The following is a 21154-nucleotide window of genomic DNA, read 5'->3' on the forward strand; positions in this document are numbered from 1 at the left end:
ACTTGGTGCCCTCACAGGTCGGGAGGGAGATTTACCACCAAGAATCACTGTATTTCTGTCAAAACACCCGTTTCATAGTTTGCTATAAAAGCATATCCCTTAAATCGGGAAATATAATTTACATGATGGGACATTTTCTATACAATTTAATAAAGTGAAAACTGATCCCCTTTTGTGTTTTCACAGTGCAAGATATTTCTGAAATGATGCACAAATACCAAGACAGCAACACAGCTCACTGCACAAAAACAGGCCTCAGGATGATTTAAATCTCTCTGCAGCAGAGACACATTTTTATCTGAAAACACAGACGGACCCTTATCTTCTAGGACCCAAGGAGAACTGCAAATAAGGACTAGTGTTCGTCTAGAGGTTTTTTTTCTATTTATTTGGTATTGTTGCCTATTTATGAGAATTAGAAGAGGGAGCAGAACAGACAATAAATATGTGATGTTTTATCATGCAGATTCTTGACTTCCCCCTGAACTGTTTCCTGCACAGCATAAGCATTGTACTCCATCAATCATTCTCATGTTTGAAAAATCCTGAGGGACAAACCCCTAAAGGTCATCAGAATACTCGACATGTTATTTGAAGAAAGGCATTGTGAGGAAAGGGGAGAATCTCAGTAAAACAAAAAAGTTGAACCTCAAGGCAGTGACAGTAAAAGAAAAAACCTGCAAAAAGAAGAACTTGGAATAGAAATAAAACATGTAGCCTAAACACAGGAGATTAGAGAAAGCTGACACCCTGGGATCCTTCAAGAAGCTGCTTGATGAGATTCTGGGATCAATAAGCTACTAACAACCAAACGAGCAAGATGGGCTGAATGGCCTCCTCTCGTTTGTAAACTTTCTTATGTTCTTATTTTTTAAAACTGTAAAATCGGGGGCTCCCGAGTGGCGCAACCAGTAAAGGCGTTCCGTGTGGACTGCAGGATGTGCCCTATAGTCTGGACGTCGCGAGTTTAAGTCCAGACTATTCCTTTTACCGACCGAGGACGGGAGCTCCCAGGGGGCGGCGCTCAATCGGCCGAGCGCTGCCCAGGGGGGAGGGAGGGTTAGGTCGGCCAGCGTTGCTTTGGCTCACCGCACACCAGCGACCCCTGTAGTATGACCGGGCGCCTGCGGGCTTGCCTGTAAGCCTGTAAGCCGAGAGCTGCGTTGTCCTCCGACGCTGTAGCTCTTGGGTGGCTGCATGGTGAGTCCGCAGTGTGAAAAAAAGCGGTTGGCTGACGGCACACGGTTCGGAGGACAGCGCAGGGGTGGTAGCGGTGATCTGAACTTAAAAATAATTTGCCATTTTCAAATTGGGGAGAAAATAATAATAATAAAAAAATTGGCAACGACTAAATTTATTTAAAAAAAAAAAGAAAACTGTAAAATCTGTAAACAGGACCTAGTTACCTAGAGAGTTGTGTGAGGTTGTGATGTAATAATTAAAAGCATGATATGATTGGAAAATTAAAAAAAAAAAAATACTTACATTCTCTGGATTCAAGACTAAACAATTTTGATGCCAAACTTGCATCTTATAGTGTGGCGGTTGGATTATTTTTATGTATGCATGGCATGAATTTAATCTGCATAAAATGTAATGAGCAGTTAAAAAGCTTCATTCTTATGGTTAACTGGAGCCAATGTGGTCAATAGTTATAGAGTAAAGGACTAGACCCTAGGCTATAATTCTCAGCTCAGCCTCTTCATCCTGCAACAAAACAAATACATAGTGCTACTGAAATATATCTCGCAGACCTTTTTATATTAACATACCATTGTCTGTCTGTAGATATTACAAAATAATTGAATGTTAAGATTTCTTTGACTGAATAAATTATGCATAATATCAATGTCAGGAAAAAAATCTATAAGGAATTCTGAGCGATCACTGCACATGTTTTTTTTATTATTATTATTATTGTTTTTCGTGTTGGAATCCTGTCTTCCAGGACCCTCTGGAAATAAGAAGTTGCATTTCAATGTGTGTATGATATTTTAAAAATAATTGTAAACAAAGAAAGAAAATACTGGTCAATAAAGCATCGTGTCTATTGCAGTACCAGGATTGGAATTAAAAGGTTGAAGTCCAAGCCTAACTCGCCTTATCACAAAAGCATAGCTAGCCACTGAGCTAAATGTCAATAAGTCCCCCCCCCCCCCCCCCCAGCCCTTAAAAGCATTGCATATTTAAGAATATTGAAGAGTGAAGCAAACTGATTTTATAAAAAAAATAAATATTAATGGTTATTAATTCTAGAGTGTTGAGCTATTGGCAGCTTTTTTTTTTAAATGGGGAAACTGAGGCAACTCTACTGATTATGTCCAATTTACATTATGGAGCTCCTCCATTCCTTCTCAGCAAGAAATGTAATTTAAATGAGCTGACAAAACTCATGATTTATCAACCTACTATTAACTTGCTTTGTAGATATTGCCCCAAGAGCATGCCTGCTTTGTGCATTAATAACGAATAAGGATGTCTTCATAAATTACAGGTCTATAGCAAAGGTGTCATGGCAAATAAATGCTTTCCTATGGGGGGAGGGTTTTTTTTTTTATCAAGAAAAATAATAGAAAAAGAAATAACTTTCTGCAATATATTTAGTTGACCGTCCTGATTTAGGCTATCCTAGCAAAACCTTTGGTTTTTTATCATGCTTCTCAGCCATGTGATTGGTATATGCGATTGTATAGGCTTTTGTATTGTAAAATATTTTGATACTAAGTTTTGCTGTGAGTAAGCAAGTGTAAAATTCCATTATTAAAGTCATAGAACAAGGGGGTTCACTGTAGACAATGTGTTCTGTGTACTATAGTATGTTCTGTACTATTGACAGAGTATCTGCATTTGGTTTAGTGATACTAAGGCCCTGTCCACACTATGCCTTTAAACCAGCTCAAAAATCCTAAATACGGTTTGCGTCCACACTACACAGTGTTTAATGTCGTACTCGAGAACCGGACTCGAGACCACCTCGGGGGTAGTCTCGAGTTTGGTTCTAAATTAGATTAGGTAGTGCGGTTCATCAGTGTGGACGCTGTAATAACAAACAACATTTTTGTGTATCCTCCAATATCCCAACATGCTTTGTGATATGTTTGGCTAAATACTCAGAACACTCACTATATACTCTGAAGGACTTGCTATCAGTGTACACTCCGCACTAGGTATTCATTTTTATGCGTAATAAAAAAAAAAATCTTTCCAGACATCTCTGTTAAACTACTGGGGAAAATAACAAAAGCACAAAGTTAAATTAGGCAACTGCAAAAATCAAATGTGAGTTAAAAGTAGGATTGGGGATGAACAATTCATGTAATTTGTCAGCTCTGTTTGAAATAAAATTAAGGGCACCACAATTAGGCTCAGGCAAGATATGAAGGTAAAAGCAAAGACTGTTTTGTAATTAACACTTGTTTAATTATGCAACAGCTCAATTTGTTTAAAGGGACATCACCTGATTAAAAATAAAACCCGAAAACTTCAAGCCCTACTTGTGTGTGTGTGTTCGTTCGCATTTACTTTTTCCAAAATACTTGTTTTATTTCTTTTTAGCAGTATGGACCTGGTTAATATGGAGCATAACACATTATTTTAAAATATATTTGTGGTTTGTCACACTTGAACAAAAGTTATTGTATTGCTCTTATTGTATTACTTGTATTGTATCACTTGAAATGTATTTGCTTACGATTGTAAGTCGCCCTGGATAAGGGTGTCTGCTAAGAAATAAATAATAATAATAATAGCATGGTGGGACACTATCGTATTAATTTCCACTGTGGATTGCACTGTTAACACAACAGGAAATTACTTCACAAGGGACAAAATAATACATTCCTCTATCTGCAGCTATTACCTTACACAGATACCATCATCATCTTGAAGATGGCAGGTGTGGCTTACCTTAATTTAAAAGCAATATGAACTGAGTTTCTACCTACAGTAACTGTGCAAATAACAGAGGATAAGGCTATTTTTGATGCAGTCATGACCTACATTACTTTCATGGATTTGTATTACTTCAAGAGCATTAGAATGAAGTCAGAGGACTGATAATGTATTCCATGACTGACCAAAGATTTCCTGCAGTCCTTGCATGACGCTGTATTTCTCAAAACTTGGTAACAGTGAACACAAAGATCAACATATACTGTATCTTTGAAATTATTTAACAGCAACCTAATGGAGACCAGAAACTTTCAGTTGACTGTTTAACCAAAATGACAAGGACAAAAGTTACTATTATTATTATTATTATTATTATTATTATTATTATTATTATTATTATTATTATTATTATTATTATTATTATTATTATGAACTTAAATAAGATGAACACATATTTAAGTTCATAATAAAAAAACTTTAAAGTAATTTCACTTTTAAAACATTTCAACATAAATCTCCCTTCAAAATAACAAAATAAGAAGTTAAACCATTTAACAAACATCAATACAAAACATGTATACAAAATGGAAATACTAAACATTTACAACATGTACCTCTATTACCACAGGAAACCATTAACCTGTGGGAAGTTTTGTGAAGCAAATCCTGCTGCTCCTCCTTATCCCGTTTAAAATCTCTTATACAGATTTCAAAAGCTTCCTCCAGTCTTACTGTAAAAACAGCTTAGATTGTACTTTTATCAGATAGCACACAAGTTATCTGTTTGTGTAGAAGTCTGTTATCCAACCTGATTTAAGTCCCAAAACCATTTTGTTAAATCTTTCTGTGACCATCTGTAAATTGATCCACATTTTTCTGGATATCATGAAGGTACTTGTTCATTATACTACAGTATTAGGGGAAACAGCTGTCCCGGGCTAATTAGGGTCAATTACTCAGCTACAATCTTGTAAATTAATTTGCTCCTGTTGTAACTATAGCATTCAACTGTACCATTAGCCAGTTACGATAAATGTTTTAAGCAGCAAAAACACCTGTGTTGAATAAGTGATATCATCATAATTCTAGAGCTTAAAGACCACCTTTTGTTACAGAAAACACTTGTGAAATTCCAACTTTTAATTAGAAAAAAAAACAATTCAACTCAAGTTGCATATTTGGTTTCAACTGTGACAAGGAATTTGAAAACAACAATATTAGTTTAATCAGATACCATGAAATATTATTTCCTCTTCAAAGTAACAAAGACACAACTAGTTTTCAAAATCTACTATTTATTATTATTTAGTCATTTAGCAGACGCTTTTATCCAAAGCAACTTACAGAGACTTGGGGGTGAACTATGCATCACAACTGCTGCTGCAGAGTCACTTACAATAGGACCTTGGTTTTACGTCTTATCGAAGGACGGATAATACCACAAAAGGCTGAGCTTTTGTCTCTTGCAGATTCCTTGGTACTGTGGTTGTATCATACTAAAAGAGAACATTTCCTGAGCAAATCTGCTTTATATCACATATGTAATCCCTTATCAAAGTTTACCACAGTAAATGTGCATGGTAATGTTGCTGGTTTCTTATGCCTTTCCATAGTTTACCAAGGTTCGCCATGTTGTTTAATATGCTTTACCATCCCTCTCCAGACTTTACAATGCTTATCTATGCTTTATTACACTTTGCCATGCTTTTACTATGGGAAACATTTATAAGGGATGGCACTGGGCAGTGTTTTATGCAAATGTTACCAATCGAACAACTAAAAGAATCAGACAATGTTAACAGTATGTGACTCAGATGATTGAACGATCTATCACACTAAACTACTTTGTGTTGTCATTAACTTAGGCTCTGAAAGAACACACGTTTAGTGTCTCAATGCATATATAATTATCACACAATAATTTGTTATTGTTCCTTACATTTTGGTTGACTGTGTTTTAAGTTTGTATCATTTAAAACACAAAAATTCACATTAAAAAGCAACACAATACATATCAACTTAAAACAGCATGAAACTGCTGTAGTCTTGTTGTACACATAAACATCCCCAGAGACTGATGATTTTTGGTTGGTATACAGCTCCCGTGTTCCTATTATTCACTCATTCATTCATCACGTAAACAGCATTTTACAAACGTTTTGCCACAAATTGCATATGATGTAATTGTAAACCCACTGGTGCGGATTCCTCTGCTCAACTTAAATCCCGCAAAACCAAGAAACAGAAACCATTCCTGCAAAATTAGTATGGTCAAAAATGATTTCTGCTCTGAGGCTAGCTCTGTCTGCCCACTTTATCTCAAATAACTGCCTGTTAGATGGGAGAAGATAAATACGCCCTTCTGGTTACTTAGAGCATAACATGACATGTGTGCAGAATGCGATCCTTTTTTTTAAAACCTCAGCATCTGTGGTCAGTTTCTTCAATGCCCCCCAATATTCAGATTTATCACCTTCTGGTAACAGTTGGAATGACAATTCCACTGCTAGCAATCTGATCCTTCCATTGTTACACACCAACTAAAATGTTTGCAAAAATGTTATACAAAGATGGCAGAGGACTTTGTTGTTCATTCATGGTGAATAAATACATTACCTAAAAAGGATGTCAATGACATGACTATAAATAATAAAAAAAGAGAGTTATCAGTAACATGAACAAATTACATCACATGTAAAGTCCTGTCTTTGGGATTGTTGACATCGGTAAACTGCAAGACAAGCAAAGCTGATCCTACTAAAGGAGTTTGGATTTGATTCTGAAACCCACACAGCGCTATAAAGAGTCATTAAAACAAAGCACCTCGTTTTCGGCAGCACATGCAGTTATCAAGGCATTCTGCATTACTGTAACTCTTCCCCTTTATGGAGGGGTCCTCTGAATTCCTAAACATTTAACAACAGCTATGCAATTCTGACACTGGGGTTTGGAATGCGTGTTACAATGGGGTTCCTAATTTTTTTATACCCACATTTTTTTATGCCATTTACAAGAGCAGAGTATGGTTAAGACAAGTATTTGGTGCAATGTCTGTTTGTCAGAGTCAGTGCACTCCATTTCCTTTTGGAGGTAGTTGGCTGATGGAAGTTGTATGTTAATTTTTTAGAAGATTGCAGCTGGCAGGGTTTAAAGCCTCCGTGAAACACCTCAGCCTTGTTTTGTACTGCCTTCCACTCACAGGTATGAGAAGCTCTCAAGCGTACAAAAGGTTTCAGGTAGAAAATCACGTTAAGGAAAATCCCAAGTGTTTTATGGTCATGTCTGCAGGTAAATTATACATATGTGCTTTACCTAATTAAAACCCCACTGTAAGATTAATGTCTCATAACCTGAGAGAATTTTTCAGCTACTTTTCATTATGACGAATTACCCATAAAGCAACCCAGTTTAAAAATGAATCAATAAATTGTCATTGTTAAAATTATTTTCAAAATATAGCGCAGTGTATCCCTACGCGTCGGGCTGGCTTTAGCTGGAACTACAGTTACAGGTCTTTCCCGCCCTTGGGATTGCAAGTCTGAATGCAAATGTTTTATTTTCCAACCGTTGGCATTAAGTGTTCAAATCCACACTCAACCAAGGTATTTATACATTTATTAGGTTTAGGCTTTTTCTGTGAAATTTTCTTTCGATGTATTTATGTACCGGTAATTGGTTTATATTTGCTATTATGGCTGGTGTTGATAAAATATATTCTGAGAGAACTGTCTTCCGTCAGGCAAGAACTAGGGAACGCAGAGCATGTAAATAAACACAATCATGGTGGTGACTGTCAAGTGCAATCTGCAGTAAATGACAATACTGGCAGTAGTCGTAGTAGTGCAGTGTGGAATTTTGAAGAGCAGGTGAATGAACACAATACTAGTGATAGTGAAAGCTAAGACTTTGCGGTGCATTTTGAAGTGAATGACAATCTTTTTGTCAGGAATGATAGTGCTGATTTTGAAAGTGAAGAAGACTCTATCTCTGGGCCAGATAGAGAGGATGAGAAGGCATGTAGCTTACTGGATGAACTGAAGGGTTGGGCTGTTAGCAAAAACATCCCAATGTATCACATAAGCAGTTTATTAGGTATTTTAAGATGATTCTTTCCCTATCTGCTGAAAGATGCTCACACTTTAGTGGCTAATTCCACTTCATACAATTTGGATTTGCATACAATGGTTGCTGGAACATATCATCATTCTGGTGTTGCACATATCTCAGTTGGAATCACATATGGAGCTGGCTTCTAATGACTGTGTACTCTGCGAATATTAATGACATTCCACTTTTTAAGAGTAGTAACGTTCAGTTTTGGCCTATACTTGATCTTCTCGAGGAAGACAAAAACAAGAACCCATTCATCATTGGTTTGTTTGTGGGAAAATCTAAGCCAAAAGATGCAAACTCCTATTTAAAGTACTTTGTTGATGAAATGAAACACATTGAAAATGAGGGATTGTCCTTTGATGGCAAGCTTGTAAATGTTACCATTTCAAATTTTGTGTGTGGTGCGCCTCCAAGGGCTTTTGTGAAAAATGTGAAGAACCACAATGGCTATAGTGGATGTGAGAAATTTGTACAAAATGGGGTTTGGGAAAATAATCGAATGACTTTTCCTGAAGTAGATGCTGCCCCTAGAACTGATGTCATGTTTGATGAGATGGTTGATGAAGAACACCATATGGGAGATTGTTCATTGAGGAAATTGAAAATTGAAATGGTATCACAGTTCTCCCTAGATTTTATGCATTTAGTTTGCTTGGAAGGCTCTTGCTGTTGTGGATAAAAGCGCCCCTCCACACCAGGATTGGAGGTCAGCACGCAAATTTAATGTATTTCTTGCCACGAGAGTTTGCCAGAAAAGGACGATCTCTTGCTGAAATTGATATATGGAAAGCAACAAAGTTTCGGACTTTCCTTCTATACACTGGTCCAGTAGCACTCAAAGGAAAAATACCTGATGTTCTGTATTGTCATTTTCTTATGCTTCATGTAGCTATCACAATATTATGCAGTCTGTTAATGTCCACACAATACTGTGAAGAGTTACTTGTTTCATTTGTTCAACATTTTGCATCTACGGCAATATAGTTGTATATAATACTCATGGACTAGTTAATTTGGCTAATGTTAGGAAATTCGGTCAGTTACAAAACTTTTCAGCATTCCCATTTGAGAACTACCTTTAAATCATTAAAAGAATGATCTGAAAGCCAAAACACCCGCTTCAACAAGCAATTTGTAGGTTGTCAGAAAAAAAAATGCGCTGGGCATTCCAAGCAGTTGAAAAGAGGTTGCAAAAAGGAACACTTCTCTGGGCCTTTATCTGCCAATATCCACCCATGTTTCAGGCAGTTGAAGAAATTGCCAATGGACACTTTTATGATTTCTGTTAACACAAGTGACAATGCCATTCTTGTTGACCAAAACATTTTTTCTTGTAAAAAATATGATTGTTGTTGATGACATTACAAACTTGGTTTGTCAAAAGTTTTCTGTAAAAGTCCCTTTCTTTCAATATCCTGTGGATTCTCTTAAGCAAAATATAGCATTTGTTAAAGATCCACAACATGATAATGTTCATTTAGCAGTGCCTGATATTTCTGCCAGTTGTTCTTTTGCTTTACAACGAAGGATTTGTGTCATTTCCATTAAATCATACCTTACAGATAACATAAGCATTGGTGCACAGGATCTCATGTATTCAGTTATAATACCCTTTTTAGATCTACTCAGTATGTATATGTAGGGATTGATGCATTTATCAGTTTGAACTGGTTGACGTATTTATTTATCAAAATCAACTTGGTTGTATATTTTGTTTAGGAAGTTTACAAAATTTACATAATTTCTTTCTGTGTTTTGGTGCAGAGTTATTTCAAGTTTATTTCAATTTAATGCCATGTGACTGTTCATTTTAGTGTGTATGTGGAAGAGTGCATAAAGAAACACAAACAGTTAAAATAAAAATGATAAATAGTGCTGTAACTGAAGCCAAATGCAAGACCCTCCATATTGGGCATTACCAGTAGGCTTTATGGGCTCTTTGCATGTAATCCCTTGGCTTTATCGTTGGCCACACAGTCCATAATGCCTGGTAATGCCCAATGTGGAGGGTCTTATTACCTACTTAATTAGTCCTCTTGTTATTTACAGATGCTGAGCCTGCAAATGCTGCAGCAAGTACTGCTGGTACTGCTGCCAGTGACAGTGAAAAGATTAAGATATTGCTTGATCCATCTTTTTGCATTCTAGAAAAATATTTGTACACAATTAATCTTAATAAACACTCTTAAATGCAAAGCTAGTTGTTTCTTATTTCTTTATTTCTCAAATTCAATAAGTTATCGATTGCCATTTCTTTGGGCATGTTGTAATGTCGAAACGGTGCATACAACACAGATAGCATTCCAACGGCTCAATGTAATTTTGTCTGTTGGCAAAATAGCATTCTAGCGTTGGCCCAACGTTATCAGAGACGTCAGCCCAATGTTGGCGAATGACGTTGGCCCACCGTTGACAAACTAAATGCATAAAAGCAAGCAACAGTGACCCAACATTGGCAAACAATGGGGTCTGGGGTGGGGAAGGGCTGTTTTTGTGTGAGTGAGGAGTGTGTGGTTGGTGCTAACTGCTGAATAGCTGCCTAATAAACCACATTGTACCTGAGAGCCCTGGTGTGTGTCTCCAGTGATTCCCGTGCTTGCTGCAATACATTTTTAGCTATTGACTCTCCATAAAAGTAATTTTTGCATTGTCCCTAATTATAACGTAATAAGACACCATTATCTATGTTAGGGGACAGTGGCTATGGTCTGTGACCCTGGGTGATAATGACACTATTGAGCAATGCAGAAACCGAAGCTCAAGTTCACTACAACCATGCCCATGCAGCAACGCGACGTGTCATCAAGATAATTTTGTGGAATCATTTTTGGTATCTGTCATGATGCATTATGAAAATACCTCACTATATCACTTTCCTGAGAAAGGCTGGTAACAGATTCAGTGGTAGACTGGATTTAAAAACACTGACTGTCAGTTAGCTAGACTGTACAGTATAATCAGTGGTGTATTCCTAAATCCAAAAGTACCGGAACGCCAACAAAATATAGATTTTTCTTAAACAAAAATGATACACATTCCCGTTTTATTTGTTCATTGAGCTTGAGGTAACATTTAATAAGTAACGCATGCGTATCAGAACCACAAGCTTTTCTTTTCCTAAAGGGGCGTTCACACTGTTTGCAAAGGCAATTGTTTTCAAAGAAGGCGGTCACGGGAAGCGGCACTCAAGAGATAAAATATTTTCAACTTTCGCTGCGCTGTGCCGTGACTACCAGCAGCCAATCAGGGGAAAGTAGGAGGCTCCTTTGTGAGGAAGAAATAAAAAAAAAAAATGGAGGAATAGCTTGTGGTTCTGATTTCAGATTTTCCAGAGTTGCATAATACAACATTAAGTAGGTTTGAAATCTGCCTTCATCAAACCGGAGCACCTGTATCAGCCGATGATATTCGCCGTACCTTTTTCTTTTCTTGAGGATGTCTTGGACCCACAGCTATCTTATATATTTTTTTCTTTCTCCGGTAGAGCGGGGCGATCGCAGTTATCTTTTTTTGTTTGCTGTTCATTGTTCCAGGTATTATGTTGTCAGATGCACAGTACCACTGATTATTTTGCTGCTTTTACAGTTTTATTAATAATTACCAGTGTGGAGGCGTAGAGTAATGCACTCACACGACAAAGGAGTTCTTCATCAGATTTATTTATAATGAAAGAACACATACAAGCATTGCAAGTAAAGATAACAGTCGTGTTGCTCCAGCTCCAGGGAAGAACAAGTGAGTGATTTCACTGTCTAAAAGTAGGGCGTCCCAGCTGCCTTCTCAACTCAATAAAGAAAGGGGCTTGTTACCAGGAGGTTCCAGGTTCAATCCCAGCCACTGTCTCACTGTGTGTGACCCTGAGCAAGTCACTTAACCTCCTTTTTCTCTTGTACCCCCAGTTGAAAAATGGTGTACCACAGTAGCTCAAGAGTTGAGAGGGCGCAAAAAATCACAGTTGCACGCCCAAAGTGTTCATTTCTAAAACCAATTCATGTATTAAACATGGTATTAAATATTAAATATTCTGAAAATGTTTATCAGTGTCATTAGAACTTCATCCACACATGAAAGTGTTAAAGGAAACATACTTACAAGAAGTATGCATCATCAAATTTTAATCCATAATACAGTAATACCAGAGTTACATTCTAAGCAGTGCAATCGTATGCATCTTAATGAAATTTAATAAAAAAGCTCAAGTACTTGACTGTTGCCCAAAGCTAACTTATTTTTTTTTTCCAGTAATGACAAAAAGGGTTTGGTGTTCTTTACATTTCAATTAACTTTTCAATTGTTGAAACACTATTCATTTGTTCACGGCCTGCTAACCAGAGGCTTATTACACCCACAGACAAACACTCAACAGACACATGGCATAGGAGACCTGACCTGTCACTGCACAATACAGGACTTGGCAACAGAATTGAAATCTCCTGACCATAAATCAGCCCAGGCGCACCCCACTTCATGATAAATGACTAAATAAGCCTCCACTGTCTTGGGATCAAGGAACACTGCCAAAGCACACCCTGTTATTTTTTCTCATTTAACCCTGTAGTGGCAATCCCCAAGGCTGATTGTATAAGCTCTGTAATAAGACAATGACGACCATTGACTATTTACTAGCTCCAAAACTTTCAGTGAAGATATTTCGTTTTTTTTTCCAAAGCAGTGACTAAACAACAGGACCGATCAGAATAATTTCAATTGAAGCAGAAAATGCAAATTTTAAAATCCCATCAGATAAATTGGATTAGCGTGTTCCTATTTTAAATTTACCACATTGCCCCTTGAACAATATATAGCATCACTCTGAATCTGAAAAGCCACCTGAATGATTTTAACAGTATGACAGTTACAGTAAGGAAGGCAATGGATGACAAATTAATAGATTCAAATCATAGAATTAATAAAGTAATAACAGAAATTATGCTAACTATAACTATGATAACACTGTATAAAATGGTCACAATATTTTTATTACATATTTTTATTTTTATTTAAAAGCCTCTATATAATGAATAATGGAAATGTAACCCCTGTGGCGAGGAACAAGAAACAACGGGATAAATAAAGACAAACTAAATCTGTCACAGGGGTAGACATCAAGATAGTGAGGTCTAACTTACCAGCAGCAGCAGCCCTAAAAAAAGTCACATATTACATATTATTTTGTGTATGATTAAGTGCACGGCATATTTTGGTTATGTGCAATACAGATGGATAACTTGCAAGCCAGAGGAAGACGTTTGCAATGAAAGCCTAGTAGTAACTTCCACTCTGAGGCAGATATTGCATTAGGAACATATATGTAAGAAGCATGTGAAAAAGTCAACACTGAAAATCCTATAAAGGTTTGTGACAGAAATATAATGAATCTTGGCTGTAAATCTCTCTCCCGACCTGTGAGGGCACTAAGCAGCGAGGACAGAGTTCTTTGGACGGGCTGGCCTGACTGTTCTTTCCCTGGGTTGGGAAGTCGGTCAGTCTGGAAAAAGGCGAGACTCTGTTGCAAGAACGTATTGACCTGGAAGGGAAACAATGCAGCAGCCGCAGATTGTAAAGGCAGCTGCATTCGTTTACCAAGGGGTCATCCGTGACAGCATATAAGGGGGGCCGAGAATCGTAATCTGTTCCTTTGTTGTGGTTTTTGAAACTGAACCGAAAGGACCGGTATTTCTGTGTTTAAAGAGAACATGAGTGTTTTGTTTGTTTTTGTCAGTCTGTCTGTATCGTCTTGTTTGTCTTGTGTTTTAGACTAGACGGCTAAACACGATCCGGAACTGTCGCCGAAGGCCAGCACAAAACACAGACAACAACGCACTGACTGTTCACTAAAATAACATTGTAAATTCACAACCAGCACTACAGCAGTCACTGGGAGGGGTGACCGTGTTTGTGTTTAGGTATTTGCATTGGGATTATTGCTCTTGGGGGATAATTGTTTATTGTAAATGGGACTGCAACCCATCATCATGTACTGTGCAATACGCATCATTGTGTATTGCCAGCCATCATTGTTTGTATCTGTTTGGTCATCAGACCCCTGGATTAAAATAAACAGGAACCTTTTCACCCGTAATTTGTTTGTCTGTCGTTTCTTGTTGGATTACTGCACTGCACCTGCACAGGGTTATAATATTTTCATTGACAAATATTTATGTTATCATAGTGATTGGTGTGTATATAGACTTGAGATAGACTAGTATTAGTAGCAAAGACCATTATTGATAATTTAAACTGCAGTATTCAAAAGAAGAAGTGCAGGGATGCAGGAATGTTGTGCAGCGCCAGTGTTCACATACCAGGCGGCATTAGCACAGTGATGGCAAGCATGTCCTGGTTCCATGCTTGCACGTCCTGTGGGGCGAACATACTCCATGAGAATGGGCATACTTTGTGTGCGCGGTGCTTGGGCGTCCAGCACGCCACTCTGGCCTTAGAGGATGTGACCTTTTGCGACATCTGCGCGGCTTTTCAGCCCCGGATGCTTTGCAATAAACTGGCTAGGGCCATGGGGACGGAGGCCTCGTCTCCTATGGCCGAGCCATCAGCGGCCCTCGGAGCCCCCGCTCCTCTGGTTATCCCAGAGCTCTACGTCAGCGCTGGTGGGACGTGCTGCAACCTTCTTGCAGGTCCGTGCCATGCCGGTCCGTGTTCTAGACGCAGGCTGTAGCTCCCCGCCAGCTTTCTCCGATTTAATGGAGAAGGTACGCTCCTCTTAGGATCGTCCCGCCTCTGCGCCAAGCATTCTGAAGCAAGCCTCTCAGCTTGCTTCTTTTGAGGGCGCAGAGAAGCTGGGCTTGGCAGGGTTTCCCCCGGTCGACTCCACCATTTCGGTGGGGGTTTGTCCAAGGACCCTGTGTGCCCGAACGAGCAGTGCAGGGTTACGGAGACAAAACTGAGGAAGGCATATGCGTCTCATCTCCGGCATGCTGCTCCAGATCTCCGGCCTTCAAGAGCAAGCCCTAGGCCGGAGCCTGGCAAGTGTTGTGGTAGCTCACAGACAGCTATGGCTGTCACAGGCGAGGGTCCCAGACGGAGACAAGGCGGCACTACTGGATGCGCTGATATCCACGGGGCATACCTTTTGGCCAGCTATGGAGGGGATCTTGCAGTGCTCCCACCATGAACGCGAGGCATCTCGGCAAGTGGCTGCGCTACTCCCTCCCCATGCTCCGGCGTGGAGCAGGTCGAGCCATTGGCAACCTCCCCACGCACGCACCATTACCAGGACGGTTCCGGTTCATACGGCACCGCTGGGTGATCTAAGGTACCGCCTACAGGCCACCACGGTAGCAGGCAACCATCAACAATGCAAAGAGTTGGCTTACACCGATGCAGTGCACGACGTACTTGGGGCTCCGGCTGGATTCTAGTACGATGTGCGCATACCTGTCGTACGACAGAGTAGCAGCTATTCAAGGTTGCCTCTCCTGGTTTCGACAGGGATCGGAGGTCACTTTGGTGTATTGTCAGGAATTGTTGGGTCTGATGGCCGCAGCCATATCAGCCATCGAGTTGGGCTTACTTCGCATTCGCCTGCTTCAAGCGTGGCTCAATGCGTTCCATTTGCATCCAAAGCACGACAGACACCGTTGGCTGACAGTGTCTTGCTCGTGTTCGACAGCCCTGCGCTGGTGGAGGTGTGACACTTTTACATGGGTAAGCTTATCATGTGCAAGTGGCAGAGCATTTACTCTTCTGTAGATCTGAACAATAGCACAATGTGCGTTCTGACCATCCACAACAATGGAACAAGTTACTCAAGCAATTCTTCCACCATGTAAAAATACAGTGTAATTGTAGCGTTTTTTTTATCTGCTACCTTTTATTGAATGATACAATTTCCCATTTATAATTACCCTGCCATATATTTTTACTTTAGTTCAACGAGGCACAACACACGTTTCTTGTAAGGCAAGCAAGTCTCCTCCTCCCAGCTGTACTTCCAGTTGCTACACTTGTACCAACTTTTTCTGCATGTTTCACACTCCGGCTGCCATTCAGTTTGAAATACAAGGCTTCACAAGATGGGGTCCTAGTGTGCATGCATGTATGTGACAAGGAAGACAGTGCTCTCATGTACATTAAGGTTTTAATTATTTGTAGTGGAACTGCCTGAGTGCAATGAAATAGGCTCAGGATCTCTCCTCCAAAGGATTCAAATACAAATGCCGAATGGCACCATAGTGGTCCCCAGTTTTTCACACTAATCTGTTAAATGCAGACACAGATGAACATTCATGGTCATGTCTATAGCCTGTGGGTTTGTGAACAAAGTGCTCCTTGAATTCAAGGACAAACCATTTGGAACAATTAAAGTGCTTTAAAGCACATGCATATTGAACATTAGAGCTGTTTCCTCACTGATTTGCCGATATCAACAAGTTATTTATAACCTCACCACAACCACCATCCTGATATTTAAAGATGTAGCTCCCATTCATTTTAGACTTTGTTTTTACACCTTAAAAGCTTCATACTGCAGGTGTTTCCTTTAAATGTTATCGGTACAAGAAAAACATCAATGTATTTTGAAGGCAAAGATGGACAAAATATATGTAATTTTATCCCAGAATGGTACCTGCCTTAAAGAAATTCTGAAACCACCATGTGTATAATTTAAATAGCATACATGCTGTACATTGCACCTTCCATTTAAAGGCTTTGTGCTAAGTTACAATAGTTTTTTTTTTTCTTGCCTAGCAACTGAGGGGTTACAAGTGAAAGGTGTTTGTGTTCTTACAGCAAGATTATGTTTAGGACTCATTTTATTGTGGTTATATTAAAAGCTTTAGATTGTAAGAACCTGGTGGTTCTGGGTTTATTGTTATACCCCTAACTCTCTTCTAAAAGAGTATTATTCAGGTGTCAATATTACTCAGCAGGACCTCAGCCAATGACTCTGCATAGTGTTAAAAGCAAAAGGATGCACGGAAATGTGTATTCACTCAAAATACATTATACATGCAATGGTGCCCAAAAGTAGTGACTTGCTGCTGTCTTTGCAATGCAAAATGTCACAATTCATGTTGATATTATGAAGTAGAATTTTGGTTTGCAGCCTTACTGTATTTTTGTTTTCAAAAGGTTTTACAGTTCTGAACATCAAAAATAAGCAATGAAAAACAGATGTTAACTTGCTAAAATTGTAAGGCTTCTTCATTGTTTGGCATTCATGCTTTGATATGAATATGGATATCGTGTGCTGAATTGTGTTTTGAAGTAAACAAAGCTTTTCTTTTATTTATAAACAATTTATATTGCAATTGCATTCTTTTTCTTTGTAAAAGGTATTCTTGTTTGCGATGTTTTAGCACTCCAAAATACAACAAATGTACAATTCCCAAATGATAATATCAAGATTAATTGACACCCTGGAAGCAAGACTAAATTAAGAACTTTGTCTTTGTAGCTACCTACCTGGTTAACAAGGAGATATGACTGTAAGCAAACTAATATTAAGCTAATACTCACAATTTACCACCTATTACAACAATGTAACCCAATTGAAATATAGTAAATTTCATGAACTGGGATAACATTTTAGTACTGCTGTACTTCTGTATAGTGCACTTCTACTACAGTGTAGGGTTGACAATACTATAAGTAAGCAATAAGACACGACAGGGTGTTGGTTGTGCTAGAATAACCGCACGCCCAGGGGCGTAGTAAGGCACGAGGCCACTGAGCTCCAAATCTACTGTCAACGACAATCTGTGAGGTTTATAATACTGAGGAATGTGTATCATACATTATTGAACTCCATGACTTTTAGGAACTGCTGTAGGTATTAATTCTACTTAATGGAAATAAACAAGAATATACAGTTTCATTTGTGTGGTCCAATACCTTTCAATTGTCATTGTATTTGAGCTTTTTTGTAAGTTTTGCCTGATCAAGAATTGTTTTATTTTGACAGAATTCCTTTTTGTGAAAGGATACGTAAAAACCAGGGCAGCATGTTTTTCTATTTATGTGTATCAGCGGTTAGCTGCCTCTCAGTCACTGGGGAATGGTGCAATGTGACAGCACTACTCTGCCGGGTTTAGAAGTAAATATTGACAGGCACCTTCAATGGTTGCTGAAAATATTGATTAGATGCCAAGTGAAAGATGTTAATTCCATTCAACCCTTTCACACTTGCTGGTGGATATCACCTCTTCATTTTTTTTCAGTTCATGGAGTGATAAAAACAGAAAGCAAAATATCTCACCTGACATTCCACATCTCACAGAAATTAATATTCAGTGTCTTAGCATTACAAATTGCAGCAGCCACAACAACAAAAAATGACATAGCTCTTGGTTAAAAGACTCACCAATTCCACTCAGCATTTCAAAGGCCCAAAACAGAAAATGTTCACTTACCTAGAAGAGAGAAAGAGTAAAGAAATCAGCAGATGTGCAGCCAATTAACTCTTGTTGCACTTTATGTATGTTCAATTGGTACTGGGAAAAAGGCAATGTGGTATGCTACCTTATTTCAAATAGTAGCTCGTTCTTAGCCAGATGTCTAGCCACTAGTTGTAAGTTTCTCACCTTTCGCGCCTGACCACATTCCGGCGCCTCCTTAAGACTCACCTCTTCAAAGAGCACCTGTAGAACTCCTCTGTTTGTATCCTGGGACACTATCACCCTTCATGTAAATGTGCTTTATTTTGCTCTTATCAGCCCCCTATTTTACTGCATTTAATCCTGTACTTCAGAATACTGTAATCTGCCAAGTTTTTAACCTGTAGTACTTTGTATTTAATCACATCCTGATGTAACTATCACTATTACCTGCTGTATTATTGCATTGTGGTATGTCACACTTGTACTTTGCTTGAACAAAAGTTATTGTATTTCTTGCTCTTATTGTATTACTTGTATTGTAACGCTTGAAATGTTTTTGCTTACGATTGGATAAGGGCGTCTGCTAAGAAATAAATAATAATAATAATAATTAGGCCATTGGATCATCAAAAGACTTTCGTTAACTGCTTATAGATTTTTTCTGATCTGTTTAATGTTATTAATCTGTGTATCAAATCATACTAACTCTGTGAGATACAGTATGTCATTAAAAAAGCAAAAAAATATAATTAAAATACAATTGTGCCTGTTTTGTAATGAACTACTGTGATGTTTTACACTTTGACATCAAAATTATAGGAAGCAACATGTACCACGTTATCACAAATCTATTTCTTAATAAGAATGATTTCTTATTGTTAAGAAATCATTGTTTGAAATTATACTGTATGAGAGTTCCACATGAACACGTAAATAATCTGTTTTTTTTTTGTTTTCTGGAGTCGAGAGGCTTCATTTGGAGCCAGCATGCTTCCACACTTAACTCAAACAACATCCTAAACTGCTAGAGGAGGACTGTAATGGTTAAAAAGCAAGTTGTTCACTTGAAATATTCAAATTAAATTAAAATGCTTTGTTATAGTGCTAAAGGCAACACTAATTGAAAATGGCTGATAACATGTCTGTTTAATTCTTTTTTATTTTAAATCCAGTACGTATTGTTGCAGTATGTCAAAATCCCCATTAACAACCCAACAGCAAAATTAAATGTTACCCATGTACAGCACTGCATAAAACGTAAAAGCCAATGCAATTTAGCAAAACATTAAAAAAAACCAGAAGTTTCCAGAATTAAAACAGTATCCAAAGTCAATATTCAAATTTGCAGAATATAGTGCTCGATAAGGCCCTAATGTTACAGTTCACTTGCAAATGAAAATGCACAAAAGCAACTAAAGATCACAGATTTTTTTTAAAATATGCATCAGTATCTAAAACTGTTTAATGATGAACTTTTACATTACCGGTACTGTAGCTTGTCTCATTTGCTTTGTTTTTGCTGCATTTTCGTCATGTGAAACTGGAGGAAGCGCTGTGTAACTGCACAATAAAGACAGACTGATTTGGCGTGCGAGAAAAAAATGAAAAAACAAACAAAGGCGGGCTGTGACAGATAAACAACTACATTGTAACACAGAACAGATGGACTTTGTATCAGAAAACTGGTGTGAAGGGTAACTGCATTAATTTGTTACATATATATAATGGGGCTTGATTTTATTCTTAATACAAGGACGGTAAAATGTGACTGACGTGTCTGGGTAACAGATAGCCGAGTGCTGACTGTATCCCGTTTTGTTGACAAATTACATAGACATAATGATTTGCGTAAAAGTGTTCTGGTCTATACACAATTTATTTACACTTATGCATTCTCTGAATTAATATTGAAAAAACACCTTCCTTTTAAAATCATGTTATATGTATTCACAGGGATGTAAGGACTAAATAAATGTCAGTCCCATCTAGAGCATTCTGTTTATTATTAATGTTTGCTTTTTACTGCCATCAGTAACCCCATCCACAGTCATTTCGGAATGTTTTCATTTCAAATGGTGAAGCATTGAACTTGTGTTTTTGTGGTACGGCAATTTTGTTTGGCATAATTATTTACATACCACGGTTTTCTCATCTGGTTCCTCAAAATACTTCCAAACGTGGCTTTGCCTCGTTCCTTTGTTTAGAGATGCCATTTATTAAAGATATGTAACAAACGTCAGAAAAAAACCCTTGTCATTAACATTCTTACCACGTAGAATGAATACCATGCCACGCCTACTACAGCATAAACAGAGTGCACCACTGAAGCGCCAGATTGACCGAGAATAAAACCCACCCCAATTAGAAAAACTACCTGCAGGCAATTGCCAAACCCCCTTTTTTTATAATATCCACCCTTACTCTGGCACCAAAGTAGTCGGATACGCGACGGACTTACTGTATATGATGATAAATTACTAAAATTAATACATAGAAAAATGTTTGTTTGGTGAAATTTGTCACATGACTGGTTATACGTCTAGCATATTATTCAAAGTTTAACCACTTCTTTAGAGTTTATACGTTTAACTTCCCATCCCTAATTTATTGATGTTATTTATTTGTTCTGTAATAGCTATATTTAAACAAAATATATAAAATCATATTTAGTTTAACCTTGCTTCACTTACTTTCTTGGCTGAACTACAGTTGCGGCTTCGGACATTATAGTCCCCTGTTGATAACTATAGTTCTTCCATCGGGGACCACAGTTTCCCACTATGAACAGTTTAGAACCACCATATTATGTA

At 38.1% G+C, this 21154-nt stretch overlaps 1 protein-coding gene across 4 annotated transcripts in view; it reads right to left on the reverse strand.

Moving 5' to 3' along the window:
* LOC117402243 (SAM and SH3 domain-containing protein 1-like) overlaps positions 1 to 21154 on the reverse strand; it is a 373068-nt gene that overhangs the window by 198604 nt on the left and 153310 nt on the right. Inside the window, exon 1 of one of the 4 annotated variants that reach the window (XM_059024112.1) lies at positions 19829 to 19933. The exons of the other annotated variants lie outside the window; for them this stretch is intronic. Within the exon in view, the coding sequence (XP_058880095.1) occupies positions 19829 to 19849 (21 nt within the window). The 5' untranslated portion in view covers positions 19850 to 19933. Of the gene's footprint in view, positions 1 to 19828; positions 19934 to 21154 lie in introns of those variants that run through there. 4 annotated transcript variants of the gene reach the window in all.

The sequence above is a fragment of the Acipenser ruthenus genome, chromosome 5 (genome assembly GCF_902713425.1).
Source record: "Acipenser ruthenus chromosome 5, fAciRut3.2 maternal haplotype, whole genome shotgun sequence".
NCBI classification, from domain to species: Eukaryota; Metazoa; Chordata; class Actinopteri; order Acipenseriformes; family Acipenseridae; genus Acipenser; species Acipenser ruthenus.